At 49.0% G+C, this 16,413-nt stretch overlaps 1 protein-coding gene and 1 pseudogene across 1 annotated transcript; one reads left to right on the top strand and one right to left on the bottom strand.

Moving 5' to 3' along the window:
- Positions 1-9,181: 9,181 nt before the first annotated feature.
- RPS2 (ribosomal protein S2) lies at positions 9,182-14,599 on the bottom strand. Its single transcript, XM_087372410.1, is given in 5 exon segments — positions 9,182-9,330; positions 9,432-9,453; positions 9,536-9,846; positions 14,375-14,456; positions 14,555-14,599. Coding segments are annotated over 5 exon segments (609 nt in total).
- Positions 12,957-14,737, top strand: LOC147878117 (18S ribosomal RNA; annotated as a pseudogene).
- The last annotated feature ends 1,676 nt before the right edge of the window (positions 14,738-16,413 follow it).

Below are 16,413 nucleotides of genomic sequence, written 5' to 3'. Positions count from 1 at the left end.
CCGGAACGGAGATTACGGCAGTTAATCCCCTTAACCTTGCCACGGGCCCCGGGAGTAGTCCTAGGACTATCATCAAGGAGAAAAGGGATTCGAACCCGTGTTTTCAAATTCACAATCTGACACTCTGACCCATTAAGTTATACTCGCCCCTATCTACGAATCGGAAGACACTATTAATGGATACTCGCTATCGGATTCGAGCCGATAATCCGTTCGTTGTTCGGAACAGATTTTAAGTCTGCCGTGTTTACCATTTTCACCAAGCGAGCTTGTTTTTGCGGAGTGCGGAGCAAAGATAAGATCTTTATGCTTCCTTGCCACTATCCACGAAAAAAATTCCCTAGAAACCTCGGTCGGCTCCGCTATACGAAGCTTACTCCAGGTTGGCCTGACTCGCGACCTAGCCCGAGGTTTCGGGCAAGCGGGCAGGATTGAGGCGACCATGCCGACGCTCCGCGCCCTCCGCTAGCTCAATGGTGGGGCGTTGTTCCCGAATTCTGCTGTTGTTCCCAACGAGGAAAGGGCAAAAAGAAGGGAAAAAAGAAAGGGAAAGACGGGGAACAAAATTCACGACAAAGTTCTAGAGTCACCCTAATATTCCTCTTACTTCCCCCAAACTTGTCTCCGTTGCCAAAACGGAATCCAGGACACTGGGAAGTGCCTGAACTTTTATACCTAACATTTTATGACGAATATCCCTCAAGGCTATCTTTCGTAGTGACCTTCTTACCAGAACACCGCACTGCCATGACACCACAGCAATTCCAGCTGCTTTCACCCATTATGTTTACAAAACAACGTCCAGCGACAGATGTAGTGCTGCTTTCTACACCCCAGAAAAGTCCAAAATAACCATTTTTAGCTCCTTCTCCACCTAAAAAAGAAAATCTTTGTAATTTTATTCTGCAGTTGTTTTCCCACATGAGTCCTACCTATGACTATGGAGAAGCCTATGGTTAATCCAATAAAGATTAGTGAAATGCGTACCTTCACATCCAAGGGATGAATTAGGCAGAGACCCCTCACGATCTGGCCGGAAACGAGTGCAAAAATCGAAGCAAGTAGGGAATTTCTTTCCTTATCGTTCTTTCCTTTCGGCGCCTCGCTTTCATCTCCCTTTCTCTGGTGGCTTTCATTGTAATGCCCATCGTTATGATGGATATTAGCTTGTGTGCCGAGGTGTCGTCTGCGGCGTCCTATAGAGTTTTCACTTCCAGCCGGTCAAACCCGTTGCTCCGGGCGGCTATCGATAGCACGAATCGTAAAACGAATTTGACGATTCCTTCCGTCTTTGTTACCATTTATACGATTCCACTTCATCTATCAATTGAACCTTTAGCCCTTTTGACCTACCAACAAGTCGAGCAGGTGGCGTGGCGTAGCGTGGTTGAGTTGATCTCTCTGGCTATACTGGCGAACCGGATTGTCATTGGCAGAAATGCCAGCTAAGCGTCGATCGAACTGGAGCGAGCTAAGTGCCAACCAACGGAGCTCTGTCGGTCGAGAGGTGCGAATACCACAAGGATCTGCCTAATAGCTCTAGTCGCTCAACTTTTTTTTGGAGAAGGCGTTTTCGACAAATCAATGAAAACGCCCCGCGTTTTACCCCTCCGGAAAAGGGGAAGCGCAGGAAGGCCCCGCCGGGATAAAGCGCCACTCAGCGCTTTCCCTAAACGCAGTGAGGTACCCCCGGCGAATTCTAATGAGGTGGGGTGGGGTACGGGACCTTTCGGCTTCCTCTGTCCCATGGATAGAATTTTGACTGTGAAGCAGCCGAAGGCAAGGGCGAGCAAAGTGAAGCGATGCGAGCGCACGGCAAGTATGACTTTTCTTTCTACATGATGCCCGATTTATCAAAAGACCGATTTTGATCAGTGGAAAGACAGGGATGATTGATTTGGGAGTGCTAAAATCTCGATTCCGAAACAAAACTGTGTTAGCGTTATTGATAGCTTTATAGCCTAATAAGCTCTCATTATTATACGATAACTTGCATACTAAGCGCCGGGACAGCGTACATGTTAGCGAACTAATAAGCTAACTACTAGGCTAGCGAACCAATAAGCGTTAGGCGAATCTACTGGGCGGGGTAAAAGGCTACCGGCAAGCCGAAAAGGTTGACTTAATGGCCTTTCAGTAGTGCCAGTCCAATACGGCCGGAGGCCCTGGAAATTGCCAACTCCCCCGTAGCGTAGGATAAAGTGTTCCGCCTGGATCTCTAACCACTAGTGTTGTGGTAACGATCCTATGAGATGGGACTCTGCGAAGCGCAGCCGTGGGCATGGTCCCGGCACCGGGGGTAGGAGGGGTTGACTTTGACCGCTTCGACCCTGGAGGTTCAGCAATGGGCTGTCCTAGAGCAGAGTAACTAGCACTCACGCACGCATGTAGCATGGGTAAGCGCAGTACGCGGTTTTGCTATGTGCGGGTAAATAGGTGTCTGGTAAAACAGGGAGACAAATCGTCCCTGCCGGTGGGCGGGGATGGTGATACGAGACAAAGAGTCTCGCACGAAAGGAGACTGCGCAGCTGCCCTTAGGCTGCGTGGGACTGGCGTTTAACGCGAATTGGACGTGTTTAGACGTCGGGGTTCAAGGAATGAAGTAAATTCTACCCGGTTCGTCAGGGAGGAGAGAGAGTCTTCATTTTCTTTCTCGGTAGCGTAGCAAGTCCCGGCAGTAGGCGGTCCACGACAACCGAGCGAAGCGAGGCAGGCAAGCTACGCAAATCAAATCGGGGGAAGAATGATTTGATTTGCGTAGCGATAGGACAGTTCCGCCAAAAGCATAGAGTATCATCTGTTCCCCCAGCCGGAGCGTTTCCCGTCCCTGCAAGGATGAAGTAGCGGGATTGCAAGGTTTCACAAGCTACGCAAATCAGAATTACCGGGGGGATCTGATTTGCGTAGCGATAGGACAGTTCCAGTGCCGAGTCCAAGTACTTTTCCGGATAAAAACTGATTCTTGTTGGAGTCGATAGCCGATTATGCCTTCTACATTGGCCGGCGAATCAATTTGACAGAATAATGTGTAAAAGGATATATTACATTCGGTGCCCCTTTCGCTTACTCGTGTGATCCACCCGGATCCCACTCGACGCACCGGGGCCTTCGACGCTTCCGAAAACCGGTCTTACGAGGCCTCTACCTTGGGCTTCATCAGTCGTTCACTCGACATCATTCCCGGAAGCAGTCGCGCATTCATTCTGTGCCCGCTTCTTTACCTGTTTGTTCCATCCCTGGATTGACGATAGGCTCTGCGCGTGCTATAACTATTCCTAAAAGCAAGCGATGCACTTTGCATTGATTCCCTTTCGTAATGATTCCGAGATGCTTTACTACGATGGTTGCATCAATCCTTTCCCCGCTGTAAACATTTCTAGCTCGGAAGGTCTGCAAAACCGGAGAAGCCCTCCCATGCCAATCGAGTTGGTCGGCTCGTTCCCGGGGAAAAATGGCTACACAGGGCCGTACCGGCGAACCATGGCCTTTTGCCAAAGCCAAGGCGAACGCGCGAAACCCGTGCCGAAAGGCGATAATCTTCGTTTGCTTCTTTACGTAAGCATGGATCGATAATCTTCGTTTGCTTTTTTACTGCTTTCCTACCGAACTGCAGGACGGGAACGAACTGTAGGACGGAAGGAAGGACGGGGCGGATAGGACTTACCCCATCCTATCGAACTGTCCTATCGAAAGGTTTTTCGGAGAGCACGGTACAATGAGAGTTGTAGGCCGTGTTCGGAGGGGAGTCATTGTCTATCGCCGGCCTCCGTGGTAGAATCATTCAGGTAGGCCTGAGAGACGGTAGCTTACCCTGTGGCGGATGCCAGCGGTTCGAGTCCGCTTAAGTATGGAAGAATCTTGATCCCCTCAACTAGCAGAAATGTGGAACCGCCAAAGGGAAGGGAGAAACTCCCCGCCTTCGGGCTTTATTGTTTTGTGCTTTTTTTATTGGCACACGGACGCTGAGGTACCCCTTCGGGTTCTGCTGAGGTACCCCTTCGGGTTCTGCTGAAACTACACGGCTGGAGGTTGAGCGGGAAATATTGATGTTACCTCCGGTGCATTGAGCGTTGAGTAAGCGAAACGCTCAATGCACCTCCTAGGATACTTTCCGCAGATTGAAGAATTTTTACGGGCTTTATTCAATTTGATTCCGGATTCCAAAGTAAAAATCAACTGAATTAAACCAGCATATTCCTGGAAATTCCAGTGGAACCGGGGCTTCCCTTCGGGATCTACCCGTCTTTGGGTTACAGTAGAACCCGGGGAAAAAGGGAAGCAGGGTACTTATCCAGGGCAAAAGTGAAGACAAGGTTCTTGTTGGTCGGATGGTTTCCCATCCTTAAGCGAAGTCGCCGCGTCACGGCCAGAACCCTCGACTCCGTACCCTGTAGCCTTGGATGGCTGCCGGTCCCCGCAGCCATCCACGAGAGCCAGGGAGGCCAGGCATTCTGCTGCCACGAATCCTACCGCTTCACTGGCGTGAAAGCTTTGGCTCTTCGGATCGATCGCCCCATCGTCCAGGCGAAAATCAATGCAATGCATTGATTATTATTATACGATAATATTTTCATCATTGATGCTGATTCTGAAATCCGGGAAAGCCCTTCCCTTCCCTTCCCTTCCCTTCCCACGGATCGGAATGTGTCCGATCAATATATTTCGCCACACGAAGTGATTAGTAGTAGAACGGAGGGTTACTCAGACGTTTTCGTTTAAGCCGTATGAGGTTGAATACCCACGTACAGTTTGTATGGGGGGGGGTCGTAGAAGCCCGCCTATCTTGATAAAGTATACGATTGGTTCGAAGAGTGTCTTGAGATTTAGGCGATTGCTGATGACATTACCAGTAAATATGTTCCTCCTCATGTGAACATTTTTCATCGGAATCACATCGACTCGTTTTTTGGTTCAGGTAGCTACTGGTTCCGCCACGACCTCTCACTATCGCCCGACCGTTACAGAAGCTTTTTCCTCAGTTCAATATATAATGACCGAAGTGAATTCTGGATGGCTAATTCGATCTGTTCATTGATGGTCAGCAAGTACGACGGTTTCAATGATGATTCCACACGTATTTCGTGTCTATCTCACAGGAGGGTTCAAAAAACCTCGTGAATTAACTTGGGTTACTGGTGTAATTCTAGCCGTACCAACTGTATCTTCTGGTGTAACCGGATATTCCTTGCCTCGGGACCAAATCGGTTACTGGGCAGTTAAGATTGTAACCGGCGTACCGGAAGCCATTCCTCTAATAGGATCTCCGTTGGTGGAGCTACTACGAGGAAGTGTTAGTGTAGGTCAATCTACATTGACTCGTTTCTATAGTTCACACACTTTCGTCTCACCGCCTCTCACAGCTGTTTCTATGCTAATGCACTTCCCGATGATCCGTAAACAAGGCATTTCGGGTCCCTTGTAATGAAAATCTATAATCCAGCGGATGGGTGGTATTGATTGATCTATCCGCGGGAGGACCCCAATCTACAAGATGAGGGGTTATTTTTTCCTTGCCACTAGTCTTTCTCACCAAGAGAAATAGAAGACTCCTTAGTGGACCGAATTCCTATCTCGAATTGTCGAGGGAAATGAATTGAAGTGTCTGGAGGCGGAAGATCGGATTATGGGAGTGTGTGACTTGTATCGAAACATAGGCTATGCAGATCTTCTACCGAATGCTGCCACACTAAGGTATGTGTCTCCGCTCCAACTCTCCCCAACCTCATAATTGGGGTTTAAAACTTGGATATGAAAACACTTCCTATGAGGTGTTTTGGGGAATGCTTCCTATGGTCGAACTCATCCTTAAGGCTCCGTCTAATCCCATGCATACCCGAGTCACAGGCAGTTTCACCCCTTCAAACATATGGTTTTCAAAATGCATCCACTTCCTCTGCATTTGGTACGATGCGGAGAAACAACCGTCGGAGTAAGAGAACGATCCGGGGGAAGAGGAAGCCGAAGTTGTAACAAGTTAAGATCCCGCACAGGTACTGTTTCTCAAGAGTCTCGTATCTGTGGGTAGATACGACGCGTGTGTGGGATACGAGATCATCCAAGAAGCTTCTTGAGGAGAAATTTCTTAAGCTCACTCGGATAATAAGCTATTCCGTAGAATAACTCTCCGTTTTTCAAGGGTTCTCGCTTCGGGAAGTATCAGAGATTATTATGAAGTTACGACTCCTCCGGTTCCCCAATGGAATTTGTAAACGGAAATATTCGAGGATTCGCTTGAGCCGGCTGATAAGAAATCTCCACGTCCGATTCTACCGGGGGAGTGAGAAGTCTATCCCAATAACAAAAAAACCTGACCCGAGTGATCCTGTTTTAAGAGCAAAACTAGCCAAGGGTATGGGACACAACTACTACGGAGAACCTGCTTGGCCCAACGATCTCTTATATATATTTCCCGTAGTAATCTTAGGAACCATTGCATGTACCGTAGGTTTGGCAGTTCTAGAACCATCGATGATCGGTGAACCAGCGAATCCCTTTGCAACTCCCCTAGAGATACTACCCGAGTGGTATTTCTTTCCCGTGTTTCAAATACTCCGTACAGTTCCTAATAAATCATTGGGTGTCCCTTTGATGGCGTCGGTACCGGCAGGTTCGTTGACCGTGCCTTTTCTCGAGAATGTGAATAAATTTCAGAATCCATTTCGACGTTCAGTAGCTACAACGGTTTCTCCGATTGGTACTGCAGTAGCTATTCGGTTAGGCATCGGAGCAGCTTTACCCATCGATGGATCTTCAACTTCGGGACTATTTTAGGATCGATCTGGCACCAAAAAAAGCCGATCCTCCATGTGGTAAATAGTCGATCTGGGGTGGGATCGTTTCGATCCAAGACCCCCCCAGATCCAGTCAGATAACTAACTGTCTCCTCCTCCCGTGGCGTGATAAACAAACAAAGTTAACTCGTCTACCCCGATTCTTACCGATACCGATCCTCCACTGGTTTCGGTTTACCCCCTAAGGGGTAGAATGAGGAATGGGTTGGGAACTAGGTAAAATATATTTGAGTATTTACCCATCTTTTTTCCAATCAACATACGATTTGTTCTTGGGTAATTCTATATCGAAACGTTCCCATAAAGTTTTCAATACTTAATCTACAGATTTTCTTCCAAAGTTCTTGATTTTCTCTAAATCTTCCTGACTGTAATTCAGTGGGTCCCAGATCGTACGTATACCAACTCGTTTAAGACAGTTATAAGTCTTAACAGGCAATTCTAGTTGATCAATGAATGTATGTTTAAGCACAAACTCTCGCGTCGATTCATCCATATCGTTTGGAGGATAAGAAAAGTCCGTCGGATTGGAAGAATCCTCGCCACCTCCAGTAGAAGAAGTATTATTCTCCCCCATATGTGGAAAAGGAATGAATAAATTTGTTGAATTTCTATATTCCGATCTGCATAGCCGAGAATGTTTACGGTTCGAATCCGTATAGCCCTAATCTTTAGTGATGGGTCGGTCCCGTCCATCGCAGCGGAACTGATTGAAATTTCCTTTACGGGTTTACGCTAGAAGGGAGGGGGGGATTCATTAAGCCCCCACCTCGAGGGAAAACCCTATTCAAGCGAGCAAGGTAAAACCCTAACCTATTTGTTCTCTGCTTCCAAACCTCGAAATACAAATGATGTCGAATAAAGGCGCTTGCGGAGGTCCTCTCGGGAAGGGGTAAAGCAGCCCGTTACCTGTCATGTTGATATTATATATCTAAGTCGATCATCTCCATCGGGCCCGGAACGGGGACCCCCCCGCCCCTATCCGCGCCCTCCGCATCAGACTCGGGAACGATTTCGCCGCCCGCAATCCCGGCCAGTTCCCCGTATAACCGCTGCGTGTGATCGATATCTTGGGCAATCGGTTCCAAGAGTTGGAGCATCTGGGCTCCGCTCTCGGGCAGGGGGCCCTCGCCCCTATCCGCGCCCTCCCTCCTGGCACTGCCGCCACTTCATCTTTCCCTTTCTGTATCGGCCTGCGGCCCCGCCACAGTCTAAGTAAAAGAGAGATAATTCCCAGGGCAATCCCAACAGGAAGAAGGGAGTCATGGTGCCGGAGAACAGCCGCGGCAACTCCGAGGAGAAGAGGTAGACCCGGTGGTTCGCTAACCGAAGAGGCGCTTCCTCCTCCTGTTCCCCCCCCAGCTGGGGCTTCCTCTGCATCCACGGCCTGCTCTGTATGCGGGGCTTCCTCGATTCCGGGTTCATCTATGCCTGCGGCGGGGGCACCCGCTAAGGGATAAAGTGACTGCGCGGCCGCGGGGAGCAATGTTAACAAACGCCCGTGGTAGTATGCTAGCAGGCTCGCATACTCGGCTATCCGTCCTGAGTAATAAGACCGGAGGAAGGAAGGGCTTGAGCTTCCAACCTCCTCAAGCAGGGCCTGCGCAAGCTCTTCCGGCTTTGCCGCCCCGGGGCGGCCGGAAAGCACATCATTCGCCGTATCCACACCCCCTGCGCATTCAGAGAAGCTACGGATTAGGGGGAAAAGTACGCCGGGGGCAAACGTTGGGGCCATACCCCCGATTTGTTCCAGAAGGTGCTGGATCTCCCGCGTTTCCTCCGGCCCCAAGGGGTACCCCCCGGTTATAGCTTCGGCGATATGATTCCGCACGTGCGCTCCCAGGCTTACTGCAAACTCGTAGAAGTCCCCTCCCGCCGGAAAACGCCCTCCCGAACACTCCCTTGCAATATGATTTGCATCAACCCAATCGAGGGCTAGGGCAGCCCGGGCATCTTCTAAGGGTACATGTGCAAACTTTTCCATCACAGGAGCATGTTGTTGCCCCATTTCCTTAAGAAACGAAAGCCGCGGCTTTTCGCCGGTTAGCTCCCTATGCTTGAGCATTGCCAGATGCGTTACACCGCGCCGGGGGGAAAGATTGTGGGGGCTCCAGGGTGAAGAGGTGGGCAATAAGTTAGCCGTTCGGCCCTTCTGGGCGGAAGATCCAGAGGAATAGAACCTGTAAAGTGAATGACGAAAAAAATGACTACATAATGGTGTTGTGCGGTGGCAATAAAGCGATAGACCCCTTAAAGGTGCATCCGATTTCCTACCTTTGAAACTAACTTCAAAACTTTCCCTTCCCCGAATCATTTCCCTGGCGGGTTCCCGAGCTTTTTTGGCGGGTTTCCGAGCTTTTTTCGAATGAATGACTGTTTTCGTGATCAATTAACGAAATGGATTTGTAAACCATACGAAATCATTATTCACTGGAATGGGATAAGTAATTAATTTATGTAATCTCTCCGAGAGAGTAGAATCCACCAGGAGTACAATAGGTATTCATGATCGATTAGCTTCAAGTATAGCTATGAAATCTTTACGTGCATTCGGTACAACTAAACCATCCGGAATTTAGCGTGTCATCAGTCCTTCAAAATATTTTTGCATCTTTGAAAAACGTGGGCTGGAATGCTACGTGGATGAATATTAGAAGCGTTCTTCATATTTCATATGTTCCCAATTGGTTGAAAAACCACCAATCCGTTTGGAATTGATATAGCTCTAGTTGGTTCTTTTCGCCATTCTTTTCATTATGTTACTATACAAGGGATCCGTATTCACCAGCAATGAATGGCCTTCCCTACAAGTAGTAGATCCAATCACGTTACAAGCAATCTTCAAGAATAAAGGTGTTTTTTCCAAATCAATAATAGCCCTTCCATGTCTGAATCCGTGTGAATATCTTTGATGATATGGAGTAGGAGGTTTCCGATAGCCCAGATGTGCGCTTGTACTCGGTAATCTTTGAAAAATGACTCTCTTTTCCCTTCTGGAATGATATTTTTTCCTCTTTCTCCCAGCAAATAAAATCAATTCGCGCGTAAATCGTACTTATATTCCGTTGCTCTTCCCCGTCCGTTCTTGATATTTATGGCAGTTTAAAGGCTGGCAAAAGAAAAGGGCTAACCGCATTTCTGGACTTGTGCCGAGGGAGAAGGTTCCTGCTGGCCGGTTTCTTTCCTCATCAGGAGATAGGTTACACCTATATGCTTTGCTTCAGTTTCCTGTTCGGTAGAAGTTTCCTGCTTTAGGTGAGTGCAGGGGAGAAGCAAGGGAAAAGCAGAGCGCTTCCATGAAGGGAAAAGCAGATGGAAAAGCTTTAGGTTCCGGGAAAAGCTTTAGGTTCCGGGAAAAGCTTTAGGTTCCGGGAGAAGCTTTAGGTTCCGCTTCTGGCAAAGGTTTAGAAAAATGGGTTCAAGAAGGTTAGGTTCTTCAACGGCGCCACTCGAGATGGAGGCTTAATTACTCCTCCATCGGGAACCCAGGGGAACCGCTTTGCCTAGCTGATCCTTCTAATACTCAATTCCGGCAACATGAATCCTCCATCGGCAGGGGAACCGCTTCCTGTTTCTTCCTGCCTGCAAAGCCTAGCTTCATCATCTTATTCGTGATCGCTTCCCCGGAATGCTGCCAGCAATAATCGAAAGAGGATTGGGATCGAGGGGAAGAAAAAGAAGCGGAAAGCTGTTGTTCATTCCCATGGAACAGATTCGAAGTCTGTCGGGGAAGAGCCACTTTCCCAACCCAAAAAAAAGTGTTGTTGCCCTCAAGTTTTCCTGCTAGCCCTTGCCGTTGCTAAAAGTGCCATAACATTTTTATTGACCCAATTTCCCCTCTCTCCTCTCATGAAGGCTAGCGTTTTCGCGCGCGGGAACCCGACAACAAGAACGCGGGGTCTACAGGTCAAACGCCTCCAACGAGTGCTACTTTCCCTGCTCGTACGCTGGCCTTCTTGCCTTCAAATGATTGGGTTCCCCGATTGGTTATGACGCGAACCCGCTAGATCAGCCAAAACCATCTGCTCATCCCACTGAAAGCCACTCCACAAGAACGAGAGTGCTCAACGATGGGCAAGCTCCTTCCACTGAATCCGCTGATGCGTGGCTAATCGAGGCTACGAGGCACAGAGCCAAAATCCGGGGTCCCTTCTGGGCTGGGAAACCTGGATAAGTTCATAAGTTCTAGGCCCCTAGAAAAAAACTCTGTTCTGCCCGCCCATCGTCCGAATCATTCGTCCGGAACCGAGCTGCCAAGGCTGGAAGCGAGCATTTGATCCGGTTCACGCGTGAAGGAGAGGTGTAACCACACAGACATTCCGTGGGATGGTAAGGTGGAACCCCCCCATTCCCCTAATAAAATGAATGAATTCTGCAATACGGGGAAGAACGGTACGAAACGATTCCAATGGTTCCCCGGGGTAGGTAGGGATTCAGGTAGGTATGACATAATTTTTTGGAACGGAAATCGAATTATTGGGGGGAAAAAATAGTACTACCAGTTGGATGCAATACATGTGTATTATTTCATTCAATACTGAATCACCCACGGAAATGGCACCTGAATCAATTACCATTTTAACCAATCGAATTGATCGATACGAGTCGATCTTCTATTCCGCTGGATAACCGAAGCAATGGATAACCCAATAGCAGCTTCGGCAGCTGCGACGGCTATTACGAATATGGAAAAGATTTCTCCCTTCATTTGTTGATCGTCAAGAAAATTGGGGAATGCTACGAGATTTCTATTGACGGCATTCGGAATCAGCTCGAGACACATCAGTGCCCTAACCATGTTTCGACTCGTGATTGATCCGGAAGAGCCACCCGAAAAGCAAGCGATTTTCCCGCCATTTCCCGAGCCATTTCTTTTCCGAATTCCAAATCCTGCCATTTTCCCACCTTATAGAATGCATGCATGCCATTTTTCCACCCGAAAAGCAAGCAAGCTCCGATTCGATCCAAAATTCATCGTCGAATATTCCGTATCAGTCACCGACGTTATCGTATAATAATAAGAAATGATTGTTGCTTTCGCTTCCATTACGGGTAGAATTCTTTCATTCTCTCGAAGATCAACGTAAAGTAAGATTAATCGTCTCGCTTGGCATGAATCATTAGGGTTTTCTGGTTCTGCGTTCTCGGTTCCTCGAAGAGATTCCAGGAGATTTCGACCGGAAGGAAGATAAAGGTCTGCCGAAATCACAGCGGGAAGGCCTCAGGCTGCCCGACTCACCACCCTTTCTAGTTAGTTCGAATCCGACTTCCGTTCATTATGACTGCAAGGCTTGTTGTGACGACTTCCAATTCCAACCGTGGGTTTTCGAGCATACGCTGAAAGTGGTGGTGCCTCCCCGAAAATCCCGCTCAAATCCCCGCATCCCGCCGGCAACACAACGGCCCGTAAGTGATCGCCTAGATCTACCCTCGAGGAGGACGAGGGTTCATCAGCGGAGCGGTTCCCCGATGGACTACTGATCGCATCCTCTTCGGGAGGCCCTGCCCCGTGTCTCCTCCTCCATGAAGGGATACATCCATATTGGTTCTGGATTAGCTCAGTCGGTAGAGCAGTGGACTGTTAATCCATGGGCCGCAAGTTCGAGTCTTGCATCCGGAGTTGGGAGCCAAAGGCAAAAGAAACCGAAAAATTTCATAGAAATACTTTCTTTTGTTCACTGAATACGGTCCACCGGGATAACGTGAAGGGAAGCCTGCTAAGCGCCTGAAAGCTCACTATAAGCAATGCCTCAGGCTTATGGAATTCGAACAAGAACTTCAAAATGAAACCTTGAGACGAGTCGTCGGGCATATACAGAAGTTCATAACATGGAGTGTGGTTTGGGCGATGCAAAGCAAGTATGGCTTTGTATCATGGAGCAGTTTCTATCGAACCTCCGAACCCCAAATCACATCATCATTGAATAGGGTTCGGCTCAGAGAGAGTTGAACTGGATCAATGAAAGAATAAATACTCGAAGAAAGGTCTTCACGCCCTTCCCTTCCCTTCCCTTCCCTTCCCTTCCCTTCCCTTCCCTTCCCTTCCCTTCCCGCGTGGAGGAGGAACCGTCCAGTATCCCCTCCGTCTTCAAGTATTTCCTTGAATCTGCAAAAACTATCCGGAAACTCAGAAAATATCTCGTTTCCGCGTTTTTAACCAAAAAACCGAGTTTGATCCTGGCTCAGAATGAACGCTAGCGATATGCTTAACACATGCAAGTCGAACGTTGTTTTCGTCCCTTCATGGAACAGTTGAAAACAAAGTGGCGAACGGGTGCGTAACGCGTGGGAATCTGCCAAACAGTTTGGGCCAAATCCCGAATAAACGAAAGCGAAAAAGCTTCGATAAAGCGTTAAAGCGCTGTTTGATGAGCCTGCGTAGTATTAGGTAGTTGGTTGGGTAAAGGCTGACCAAGCCGCAGATGCTTAGCTGATCTTTTCGGACGATCAGCCACACTGGGACTGAGACACGGCCCAGACTCCGTGGGGAGGCAGCAGTGGGGAATATTGGACAATGGGCGAAAGCCTGATCCAGCAATATCGCGTGAGTGAGTGAAAAACGTCGCGTTAGCGAGGAAGGGCAATGCCGCTTGTAAAGCTCTTTCGTCGGGTGCGCGATTGTGACAAGACTCGAGGAAGAAGCCCCGGCTAACTCCGTGCCAGCAGCCGCGGTAAGACGGGGGGGGCAAGTGTTATTCGGAATGACTGGGCGTAAAGGGCACGTAGGCAGTGAATCAGGTTGAGAGTCAAAGGCGCCAGCTCAACTGGCGGAATGCTTTCAAAACCAATTCACTCGAGTGAGATAGAGGGGAGTGGAATTTCGTGTGTAGGGATAAAATCCGGAGATATACGAAGGAACGCCGAAATAGCGAAGGCAGCTTTCTGGGTCTCTACTGACGCTGGGGTGCGAAAGCTTGGGGAGCAAACAGGATTAGATACCCTGGTAGTCCATGCCGTAAACGATGAGTGTTCGTCCTTGGTCTGCGGATCGGGGGCTCAGCTAACGCGTTAAACACTCCGCCTGGGGAGTACGGTCGCAAGACTGAAACTCAAAGGAATTGACGGGGGCCTGCACAAGCGGTGGAGCATGTGGTTTAATTCGATACAACGCGCAAAACCTTACCAGCCCTTGACATATGAACACTTGACGTATGAACACTTGACATATGAACAAGTGTGCTTGTCCTTAACGGGATGAAACGAAAATTCATACAGGTGCTGCATGGCTGTCGTCAGCTCGTGTCGTGAGACGTTTTTGGTTAACTCCTATAACGAGCGAAACCCTCGTTTTGTGTTGCTAAGACATGCTGCTCTCAAAGGATCAATGTCATCATTCACCCCCTAAAGCAGGAACATAGAACATGGGCTTCCGGCGAACGGTTCCGACGAGCGAGCCACCCGGTAATGGATGGTAAGTGAGCCGGTACCTGGGCCCATGAATCTGTGTTCAGTCTTAGGCCGGGATTGATGACACTCCCTCTGTGCCGATGTTGCACTCACAAAAGACTGCCCGTAGTTCTACTATGGAGGAAGGTGGGGATGACGTCAAGTCCGCATGGCCCTTATGGGCTGGGCTACACACGTGCTACAATGGCAATTACAATAGGAAGCAAGGCCGTAAGGCGGAGCGAATCCAGAAAGATTGCCTCAGTTCGGATTGTTCTCTGCAACTCGAGAACATAAAGTTGGAATCGCTAGTAATCGCGGATCAGCATGCCGCGGTGAATATGTACCCGGGCCCCGTACACACCGCCCGTCACACCCTGGGAATTGGTTTCGCCCGAAGCATCGACCAGGGATCACCCATTACTAAAGTGTTCCACGCCTAGTTGAGTGTGGCCCACTTTGGTATTGGTGGTCTTCTTGGCGCATACCACGGTTGGGTCAGTGACTGGGGTGAAGTCGTAACATGGTAGTCGTAGGGGAACCTGTGGCTGGAGGGAATCCTAAAGGAAGGCGCCAGCGTCCCTCCATTAACTGTACTAACGTCGGTAAAGTCAATTCGTTGGGTAAATGGCCGGGCGCTATGCGCGAGGAGAAAGCGCTATGCGCGGGGAAAGTTAGGCAGATTCGGGCTAACAAGAAATGCACTTTCCCAGGACGGCAGATTACTTTGGCCGGGCAGAAGTGGGCACTTTCCTTTAGGGAGCCACGTGCAAATCCACTGAGAATGGAAATTTCGTATATAGAATCCGCAATTGGACCATGGAGTGCAAATCCACTGAGAATTGTCCAAGGAATGGAAATTCAATCTTGCTTTCTTTGGCGTACCCACCGCGGAAAGGCATCGATTCCGGGAAGGAATTTCGGAATTGCGTATTCTAGTGGATGCGGCAAAGGCTCGCCGCACCCACCAAGAAGTTGGGCTCGCACTATCGTATCTGTTGGGGGAGCGTTGGCTCGCACTCCCCGGCAAGTTGAACGGTTGAATCATGTTGGCACACCATCGACTTTCCCTCGGCACCATTCCACGGGTTCGATTCCGGGATAGCCTTAAACTGCCATGAATATCCCCAGCTTTAATAACCAACACCACAAGACATGCCTGGAAACGGAAGAATGATTACAGAGCAAATGGCGACGAGTATCAAGGGAAAATTGAGGATTCTACAGGACGACTTCGCCGAACACATGGGCACGCTAAGAAACTTCCCCGGCCGCCCGGGGCCAGGCGATCTCAGTGAGCTCTCGGAAACCCTTTTTGTTATCCGTGACGCCACCCTGCCGGATATGCAATCGGTAGCGAGGCCTTTGGTGCAATTCGGACCGCCGTTCGATGAGTTGATGGAAGCTATAGACTGGGCTCTCGCCCCCCTGTGGCAAACCCCGCTTCCAAATTCACGCCGAGGCCTTCAGCCTATCCTGCCCCTATTGACACGAGTTGGGATCAAGTGGGAACTCACCGTAACCGAGATCACCGAAAAGGTAAACCTGGGGTTGGACGTGCGAATATGGGATTATTTCGAGCCAAATGTGTTTCTTTTTTATTTTCCTCCTATTTATGAATTTGCCCCTATTTATCTCTATTTAGTCATCAGTTTGCTACTTTCCTTGATCCTAATCGGTGTTTCTTTCGCATTTACTTCAAAAGGTTCGGCTTATCCGGATAAATTGTCAGCTCACGAATGCGGTTCCGACCCACTTGATGATGCCAGAAGTCGTTTCGATATATGATTTTATTCGGTCTCCCCTCCATTTATTATCCTCGATTCGGAAGTGACCCCTTTATTTCTCCGGGCAGTATCTCCGAACAAGATTGGTTGGTTCGGATTTTGGTCTATGATGGTGTTTGCATGGATTTTGACCATTGGATTTTCTCATGAATGGAAAAAGGGCGCTCCGGATTGGGAGTAACCGACGTTGGAAAGTCAAGCTCCAACGAGGCAGATGCATGATAAACGCTTGGCAGCTTGTTAGGGCCGTACGCAGAAGGAAAAACCCAGATTGCGAAATACGCCAAATACTACTACTACTAATACAGTATGGGTTTCGGCAAGGATGGATTGGCTACTACTACCAATGACGCGATGAGATCCCAGTGGAGAGCGCTGAACCTTCTAGACGAAAGGAAGGTAAAACAAGGTCGGTAGGGCTCTTCGCTGCTGATGGAAAAGAAAGGAT

Source organism: Dipteris shenzhenensis, unplaced genomic scaffold (genome assembly GCF_047967505.1).
Source record: "Dipteris shenzhenensis isolate YYH24624 ecotype China unplaced genomic scaffold, Dip_SZ_1.0 scaf0543, whole genome shotgun sequence".
Taxonomy (NCBI): domain Eukaryota; kingdom Viridiplantae; phylum Streptophyta; class Polypodiopsida; order Gleicheniales; family Dipteridaceae; genus Dipteris; species Dipteris shenzhenensis.
The sequence above is the reverse complement of the archived record's forward strand: the minus strand, read 5'-3'. Positions and strand labels throughout refer to the sequence as shown.